This window comes from Copidosoma floridanum, unplaced genomic scaffold (assembly GCF_036245765.1).
Source record: "Copidosoma floridanum isolate Cflo_tuat_1 unplaced genomic scaffold, Cflo_Japanese_pri ptg000006l, whole genome shotgun sequence".
Classification (NCBI taxonomy): Eukaryota; Metazoa; Arthropoda; class Insecta; order Hymenoptera; family Encyrtidae; genus Copidosoma; species Copidosoma floridanum.
Genome location: NW_028321883.1, coordinates 6,152,980 through 6,162,750, shown reverse-complemented (window position 1 = coordinate 6,162,750; position 9,771 = coordinate 6,152,980). Strand labels below are relative to the sequence as shown.

Below are 9,771 nucleotides of genomic sequence, written 5' to 3'. Positions count from 1 at the left end.
TATTTTCCTCACACATCGCGAAAAAACTTGTACGCAACTCGTGCGGGACGATTTCCCGCACTCGTGTGATAGACTCGCACTCGTGGCCGGTGACGGTAACTCGTACCTTGCGATCTTTCCCCCACTTGTTATGTAAATAACTATTTTGCAATAGTGTGCTAAAATGGGTGTTTTCCGCACTGGTATTAGTGTGGAAAATCGATTTTCTCACTCAAATGCATTTTTCTCACTACGATCTGTAGCTATATATAGGTCCTAGTGATAAAAATGCAAAATCATATCCTCCTTACCCAACACTGCATATGTAAGGAAATACAAAGCCAATAATCTAACTTAAACTAAACCTGGTCTAGTGAGCTTCGAAGGAGTGAGCGGACAATCTTGGGACCGCTCGTGATTAGTGGACCATCATTTGAGGATCATGGGGACTTTTGTCATATAATTGTATACATGTATATCTCTATACATTTATATGTATATCGAATTATCGTGACGTATTTATTTGCTGAATTATGCATTTCCAAGCTCTCACCTTTCCCCATGAGCCTCAAATGGCGGACATTGTCTCCTCACTCCCTCGAAGCTCACTAGAGCTGGTCTGGCAGCAGTGGCACTGTGGCAGCGCTGATGAGCACTCTATGTTTCTTATATGTCTATGACTTGGCTACGCCAAGGCTCGCCTAGCAGTATTTAGCTAGGCCCTGGTCTTAGCCTTCAGATCATCTTGTCGGGACGTTTCGTGTACGTCCTTATCTTAATTCATAGTTACTTGAGGCTGCAAGTAATAGAGAATTAAATTTACAGGCCACGAAAATAAATATGGGTAAAACAGTAAAAATTGTCGTTTGTGGTATGAAGAGCGTTGGTAAAACAGCTCTCTTAGAACAACTTGTACACGGGAATATTACCGCTAAAACTGTAAGTAGAACCTAGTTTTAACTATTATTATGTTGTAAGTACATCAATTACATACTTGTAACCATTGAGATAGAAGTAAAACACTACAATATGCACGAGATTGGTGCATGTGCATTTTCACCACACTGTACCTAAAGCAATAACTTTCTTCCTGTGTTACCGGAAGAAAATACCGTGTTTTGGTACAGGATTGGTGATGAATAGTAAGTATACAACCTACAAGGGGGAATAAATAAGGCTTTAGATCACATACATCAAAGTGTCAAATGCCTGTCCTCTGATACTTTATTTATTCTTCCAAGGTAAGGATTATACTTAATACCAGCAGTTTAACTTATACTAATGACGATAGTTTCAAATAGATCAACTAAGTCTAAATAATTTATGCAGTCGAAATTCGCGGCTAAAAGATTATACTATTATCATTATAGACTATAGTTTCAGTTATGTCAGTTTTTTTCTGCAAGCATTTATATAAACAATGGCATACTCTTGTTATAAGCCTTTGATGTTTTGACAAAATTTAATAACCTTGAATTTATACCATGATTTTAGGAAATGCATCCTACAATTGAAGATACATATGCAGCATATATTGAAAGTGACAAGGGCTCTAAGGAAAAAATTAGATTTTATGATACTGCTGGGCTAGAACCATTACAAAATATTATGAGTAACCAGCAATTAGCTAGACATTACCTTGGATTTGCTGACGGCTTTTTATTAGTCTATGATACAGCAAAACCAGAGTCCTTGGATGTATTAATACCTTTAAAAAAAGATATAGAAAAAAATAAAGAAAAAAAAGATATAACCGTATTGGTAATAGGTAATAAAACAAAGCTTAATGCAGAACATCAGCTTTCAGAAAATACAGTTGTCAAAGCTAGTAATTGGTGTGCTCGAGAAAAACTTAAACATTTTGAAGTAAATGCCATGGATCGATCAACTTTGTTCGAAGCATTTGTTTACTTATCTTCTAATATAAATCCTCCACAGACAAAAAGTACATTTCCTCAATTAAGTATAGGTAGAAAACCTTGACACCAAGTTAACTCGATTTCAATAATCCTTTATGATGGAAGTGTACTCTCCACATGCTACTTTTTATGAAACAAATTGATTTATTTTATTGAAATTACAATTGAAATAGTCTGCTTATCTGCATTTTTGGAACAGAGCTTTGGGATAGGGGTGTCTTACTTTAAAGAAAAGATTTTTTTAGCCTTACAACGTTTATTTATTGTAGCACAGTTATGTATAATGTTGAATTGTATACAATAAAATTGAATTATTAGATGATCGCACACATGTGTATATGCTATTATTTTTTTACTAAAGTAGATGTAGCCCCGTGAACTCCGTGAACAATTTGCAAGTATGTGAGAGTAAAAATTCTAAAAATTTCTGAATCCTTAGGCCGCGGGCACATGGAGAGCGTAACGCGTACCGCGTAACTATTTGAGCCCATGAGAGTGAGAGAGAGGTTCGCGTACTTTACGCTTGTTCGATAGGTACTTATGTTTTGCCGAATAAATTAGTCTTAATTTTTTATAAGTATCCGACGAAAAAATGACCAAACTATAGTAACAAAATTCTAAAAAAAAGTACGAATCGTTACTTATCTTACTAATATATAAAGCAAAGTCGCTAAAACCGTTGTAATTGCTAACCGCGAAAACTACTGAACCGATTTTGCTGAAATTTTGCACACTGATTCAGGATACTTCCTAGATAATTTTAGTATAGTTTTTATCTAAAAAAATTTAATAACCATAGCAATAAATGAGCTCAAAGTTTTGCAAAAATACGCCAGCTTTTCACTTTAGTTCAGTAAAATCCGCTAGGTGGCGTCGACATAAAATCGAGGCTACCTGAAACATAATTAAATAAGTGTGGTTATAATACGCCGGAGCGTCTCGATAGTGATGCAGTCGTGCTTCGGCAGTTCAACGAGCTGCATAGAGAATGCTGATAATAGTCTTGCAGCTGGATATCCTGTGTAACATCGGTGTATCCACATTAATTTTTTTTCCTTGCTTCAAAACTTTCCATGCCGATTTTAAAATACAAAACGCTGGGGCCAATGTGCATCTGCAAAGAGGTGAATCACCCACAAGAATGCTCGTAGCTAAAGTACTACGACCATGCATGACTCTCATACATGCACGCTGGCCCACGCTGACCGAAAATGCAAAATAAAATATTTTTCTACAACCGTAGATGCAAAAGTTTAACTGGGAACAGTTAAACTGAAATATTAAATGCAGATATAATGTTAGATAAACATAAGGTTAAACATTAGGATCGCTTAGAATTAACACATAGAAATAAGCGAAAATATTATTACAAGCCAGAATCGTCACAAACAACCAGTACGTACTACACCACTTGCAAACAACTACATTACATATTAAATACAACAAATTTGGTACTCAACATTAGTAACCTTCAAAAAACTATCCGATTTTTACCATTCAAGTTAGCAAACTCATAATTTACAGAGTAACCATTTTTTCATTGAATTAATAATTTCATAAACATACTGCAAGAGTCTCATTTGTAATCTAGTTGATTGCTAACACTTTTTCCCGAATGTGAAGGAAAAACGGAAAATAACCCTTCCCTTTTTCTTGACTCGGAGAGAGAGTCCGTATGCCTGCCTCCAATAGGGGTAACAGAGTTCTGATTCTCCAGGGTACCACGAGACGACTCCCTCTCCAACTACTAGCAGCAGAAAAACATGTTTACCAAAATTATACCAAAATTCCGCATTATTTTCGTAACATTATAAACATTCAAACTACCGGTAAAACAAATTATGTTAACTCACAACAGGCAAAGCACTAGTATTTTAACAACTGCTATTATTATTCTTATTATCATTATTATGATGATGATTATTATTATTATTATTATTGTTATTACTATTATTATAAAAACCACCGCTAATTATAAGTTAGTATGGCCGCAGCCACCGTTTTAGCGCTTAAGTAGTAGTATTAACTAACAACTCACCGATCGTTTGTTCACCCTAGCATCAAACGAATTGTTGAGCGATTTTCACCGCTCTTTTTGCAATGAGCTTAGCTGAACGAACAACCGATGTTTAGCATTAGTAAATATTAACAATACCTTATCGTAATCTTAAGGTTAAAATATATTGAAATTCTGTCAACTTTTGATGTAAAAGAGAAAGGAAGGGCATGAGTAAGTGAATCACCTTCCCTTCTCTTGACGCACAGAGGAGAACAAGCCGGATGTGGGATGTGCCAATTTCTGAGTGGCTAAACTAGAGCAGTTCTAGCCAATTAGATTTTCGGCTATTGTCTTTTCTTCAAAATTTTCCCCCGGCAAGTTTTCCTGCGTTTTTCGAGCCAGCGCGTGACCGAGGTCCGCTTCTCGCAATAAGAAAGCCCGTAGGCCCAGAGGAAAATCAGTTCGCCATTCTTAGTTCGGAGTTCGACTCGACGATAGCCCTTGAAATTGGACTGAGTAGTAAGAGTCCGGCTCTGCTACAACCCAGTCTACTGCGAAGCGAGGTACAGTCAGTTCAGTTTGGCACGCGACATTCGACGATACCATTCAAAGTAGACTAAGTCGTGAGAGTCCGCCTCTGCTACAACCTAACCTACTACGAAGCAAGGACACAGTCGAATTTTGTTGTCACCCTCGAACGATCAACTGGTAACCAGAGTCCACCTCTACTGCCACTTGATCTTCTTCGAGCGCGATTTCTGTCTACGCTGGTTCAACGCCTGTACCAATTTTTACCTTTTAAATAAAAGTAAGTGGCAAGTTACTAAATTTGTAAAGTTTCTTTCTTCCTATCAATTGTTTCTTTTTATCGCAAATGCCATTACTCGTCTAGTATTGGTACCCGAGGATCACCAGGAAATATGAAGTGTTTATTTTGCGCGAACGCCATTACTCGTCTAGTATTGGTACCCGTGGATCACCAGGAAATGTAAAGTGTTTTTTTTTCGCGAACACCATTACTCGTCTAGTATTGGTACCCGAGGATCACGGGGAAACATAAAGTGTTTGATTTTTTGCACGAACGCCATTACTCGTCTAGTATTGGTACCCGTGGATCACCGGGAAATATAAAGTGTTTTTGGCGAACGCCATTACTCGTTATAGTATTGGCACCCGTCGGTCACCGGGAATATTAAATTAGCCGCGCGTATACCATTGCTCTCCGCGGTAGTAATATCATCAGAATAACAAGAACCGATCGGATTAAAGCAGGTACTCACCACGATATTAGAATGTCAAAGTCAAATCGCGAGTTAACACGCCTCTTCCACGTACGATACCCTTACTCGTGACGGTGCTAACAGTATTTAGATCGCGAACGAGATATAAACCGCTCCTGGTAAAAAAGAGCCGCGAGCAAGTGCATCGAAATATTGCACAGTAGTCGGTCTTAGTCGCGTGAAAGCAGTCGTAGCCCTTTTTCGAGTACCGCGTCGTTGAGTTGAACTACCCCTTTAACCCCGCGTCCCACCTACGCGCCCAGTGTGAGTCCCGAGCTATTAAGTGAAAGCTTAGGCTCGAATAGTACGTTGTGCCGACGTAACACCCGGTTACAGACGACACTCTTCTGTAAGGGGGAAGGAACCTGGGTTTCCATTCACCCTGAATCTCGACGAGTGCAATAAAAAAAAAATTCATTCCAACTGATAACGTCTCTGGCATAATACCAGCAGACATATCTAGCCAGAGCACAATCTGCACCAACTCTTCAGAGTTGTGTGGCAGTCCCACCATCCCACCTGGTGCAGTCAGAGAATTTTTGGCTACTAATGTGAGCCAGGGAAAACAGCTCTGAGGGGCACGGGCAGCCACAACGGCTACCTTCTTAGTCGTCGCATTCCTAACGCGCTTACCCACATGTTCCCGTCTAACGATGAGCGGTTGGTTATCCGGGGAACGACCCGAAGACAAGGTTTTCTTTGGTCAGCAGCGTACCTCCCTCCATCACAGTCTCCGTACATCGAGACTCCCAGGGTAAGAATCGAGCTACCCATAGCCAGCTCTTCATCATCAGGAATAATAATAAAGAATACTGGAAGTATCACCACTGGCGCTTTTTAGGGCCATTATAAGTATTTACGTTCCCTACTTAACCATCAATTTCATCGGTTCTTTTTAGGGGCCACTTAAGTGTAAACTAACTTGCCAACAAATACATTTTTACTACCATGTCCGAAAGCGATTCGTCGACTAGAAGACTATATTAACTAAAGACGGGCACTATAAAACCAAGTCAGCCATTCACTGGCAGACGTCACCTGCGGAGTTGTTCTTCACAAGGCTGAAAAACCCGGTGACCGAAGACCCCATATGTATTAACCTTTCGACTCTAAGCATTCAACCAGGAATCACTGATCCACTTTAAGGTCTGCATTGGGCAAACCTAAACACCAATGTCTTCGACTTTATACCAGGAGACGTTGGGAAAGAGCACTTCAACTAGCTCCAAAGCTTCGGACTTGGTAATTTTTCTCCCGATCAGTCTGGGTCTTCAACAGCAGGCCAGAGTAGATCACCCTAAGATATCCAGGCAGTCACAATTGCTGTTAACTGAAGTCAAGGAAGAGTTTACTCAAAAAGCTCTTCGGTCATTTTTAGAGTTATCGGATGTTAAACTACCTTGCCAAAAAATATATTAGAACTTAACAAAGTTGACGGAAAACAGCCTTTAGGGGTCACAAAAATTTTAAGCATGCCAAAAGTCGCAAGAGGGTGAATTGGAAGAAAAACTTCAAATGTATCTAATAAATACAATTTTACTTAGGCGTAAAGAAACTGACGCAAAAAATTTATCGAGATTGGAACAGCAGCGTCAAAATCGACAAATAAAGAATCCATTACGTGAGAGATCAGCTTTTCATTGTACCCTCACAGCAATCTCCAAAATCTTTAAAGATCATACCTCAGATTTTAAAATAAGTAGAAAATGTTTTTGTGGCAATAAAAAATGTAGGGTTTAAGGTCCAGGACTTTGTTGCTCTGGTAACAAAGTTGTGAGATAAAAGAAAAAATTTTTTTGAAATTAAACTTCTTATGGCACGTTGTGAATTTTTTCGAGCGACACGGAATTTTTGAGCCCCCCACCACTCCAGCCGCTCTCTCTCTCTCCACGTCCCCCTTACCACCACATGCTATACTAGCAGTGCATCCCTACCACTCCAGCCGCTCTCTCTCTCTGTTGCGTCCCCCTTGCCACCACATGCTATACTAACAGGCATCCCTACTACTCCAACTCCAGCCGCTGTGAGTGTCTGTGTGTGTGTTTGTGTGGGTGTATGTGTAATAAAGGATTATTTGTTATTAAATTACCTCGAATTCGTATTTTAGTTGTACTTTTCTGACGTATAAGTTAAAAGTTGCGAAAAAATTACAGTATACTTTGAAAATTAATAGAGATGTCTGCAAATTAATTTAAAGTGTTTTTATAACAACATAACCTTATAAAATAAGAAAAATCGTCATATCTCGACGGGAAAGCAAAATAGGCCAAAAACACCGATTTTTTACGGGTATCCTAACGGGGAAATAAAATAATGAGACGCACAAATTGTGGTGTCATTCAGTGTGCCGAGATGGTGCTGAGAACTCGCGCACACTTGTGCGCAGCCGGCCTCTGATTGGCCAAGCGACTGCGCGTCGTTTGAAAGTCCGAAACTCAAAGACACAGTGCCCAAAGCCCGAACACATGAAACACAAATGCCTAATCCCCAGCGACCAAGTGCGCTTACTTGGCACCACTTTTTTTTATATATTAATTACCAAAATCTCAAGCGGCTAATCCCCAACAAGCCAGTGCGCTTACTTGGCCGCTTTTTTTTTTATTTATTAATTACCAAAATCCCAAGTGGCTAGTCCCCAACGAACCAGTGCGCTTACTTGGCCGCAATTTTTTTTATTTATTGGTAAGAAAAATCTCAAGCGGCTAATCCCCAACAACCCAGTGCGCTTACTTGGCTGCACTTTTTTTTATTTATTAATTACCAAAATCCCAAGCAGCTAATCCCCAACGAACCAGTGCGCTTACTTGGCCGCACTTACATTTTATTATTAATTACTAAAATTCTAAGCATCTAATTCCCAACGACCCAATGGGATCACATACCACGTTTAATTATTAATTTGAATATTTAATCGATTTCGGTTGATATAAAAAATTAATAACAAATAAAAGGAAGTCTCAGCATAATCTGGAGTAGGCCGAACTTACAAATCATAACGACCCTGCACACTTCAGAGCTTTGCTTCCTAAAGGAATGAAAAGTGAAACATCTGAGTAAGTACCATTCATATTAAATTGAGAATAAAATGTAAATAACACAAGTGAAGGGTAAGCTACGGTTGATACTATCAACATATGAAAGTTTGTAATCCCTTATGTCGTGTAGTGCAATAGCTCAATTGGTTACGGAGTATATTTTGAAACCAGAAATTGTGAGTTCGAGACTTAAAAATTTTTTTTTTTTCTTCATTTTTTACTGTGTTTGTAAATACATTCAGATATTTCTTCATTTATTAGTAACTACATACAAGCACGCATGCATAATAATTTAATTCGAGTAACGCAATAACTTCTGTTCGCACATTTTTTAATAAAATTTTCTTTTATCTACACTTGAAGGAATTTAATCATCGCAAGCTAACCAGTACGTTTATTGCCTGCACTTTTGTTTATTTAATTGTGACCATCGGTCACTCCAAAAAAAAAAATAGTAAAATTTGTTATCAATTTCGACTATTAAAAATATAAAATCATTACTTAGTGTTTAAAGCTTCCGCCGATAAGTAGGATATGCAAATATAGCAATAGTGTGCGTCATGAAGTGCAGGAGTAGAGGGAAAGAGACAACAACATTCCACCAATGATGAGAGTCCGCAAATTTCCCCCTCACGAAGCAATTGCCGAGCCGCCGAAAAACCGAGGTTTGCTGTACGATCAAGACACAGCCACATCAGATTCTAGCTCTAGATTCTCTGCCTAGCAGGTCAAAGTACCTTGCTTTTCGGGCTTCTAGACTGATCTCACAACACTGGCCTATAGCGACGTGCTTTGTGAGGCATTGTGTCCGAGCCTTTCGCGTACAAATTACGCCAGCCATTTTTATATTCTTGTTATTCATTAATTATTGAATCATTCTTTTGATAATTCTTTTCTAACGATTCTCAATTAATTTATTTGTTTTAAGAATAGCGTATTGAACTTTACGATTGTTCAAACACTTTAATAAGTTTTCATGCAAATGAGCGTATTATGCCGTTTATGTAATTCGAGCCACGCGCTCCTGTGTATAGAACTTGATTGAATACATGATATTTCTGATTTACACGTTATTTCGCATATTAATTGCGTTGAAAAACTATTTATATGTACTATGATACCTTTCACGAAGTTGTAACGTTAGCCAACATAAGATAATTTATAGGTTTGCGGGTAAGGGATCCTGTTACCTTTCCTTTAGATGTTTGATATACTCGTAATATATTGAGTATTGACAAACATCTAAATTTTCCATAGTTCCTCTCTTTTCATTTCTACATGGGGCATTAGAAGGGCAGGAGATAATTCTTAGTTTTATTTCATGCAATAGATAGAATGTTATGGTCTAGGTAAGTACCGTGAACCCACGACTCCTTTATAGTCAACAACGTGATTTTCTCCTCGGTAGTTAGCCGTAAATAATAACGAGAACGTCACATAATAAATAAACAAAGCTTTTAGCAGCTAATACCCAATTACTCAAAGCTATCGCTTGGCCAAACATTCATTTATTTATTTATTAATCATTTAACATTTCAAGAGTCTTAGCCTAAGTAAGT

The 9,771-nt window shown here is 38.3% G+C and overlaps 1 protein-coding gene across 1 annotated transcript; it reads left to right on the top strand.

The window, feature by feature from the left end:
• The first annotated feature begins 707 nt into the window (after window positions 1–707).
• kappaB-Ras (NFKB inhibitor interacting Ras like 1) lies at window positions 708–2,223 on the top strand. The gene is made up of 2 exons (XM_014359996.2): window positions 708–918; window positions 1,474–2,223. The coding sequence occupies exons 1-2, from the start codon at window positions 820–822 to the stop codon at window positions 1,960–1,962; spliced, it is 588 nt and encodes a 195-aa protein (XP_014215482.2). The 5' UTR covers window positions 708–819; the 3' UTR covers window positions 1,963–2,223.
• The last annotated feature ends 7,548 nt before the right edge of the window (window positions 2,224–9,771 follow it).

What these genes read in the sequence shown, in the direction of transcription:
- kappaB-Ras (XM_014359996.2), top strand. Translation starts at nt 820, where the DNA reads ATGGGTAAAACAGTAAAAATTGTCGTTTGTGGTATGAAGAGCGTTGGT. An exon ending in GGAATATTACCGCTAAAACT is followed by an intron (nt 919 to 1,473) that starts GTAAGTAGAACC and finishes CCATGATTTTAG; the next exon opens with GAAATGCATCCTACAATTGA.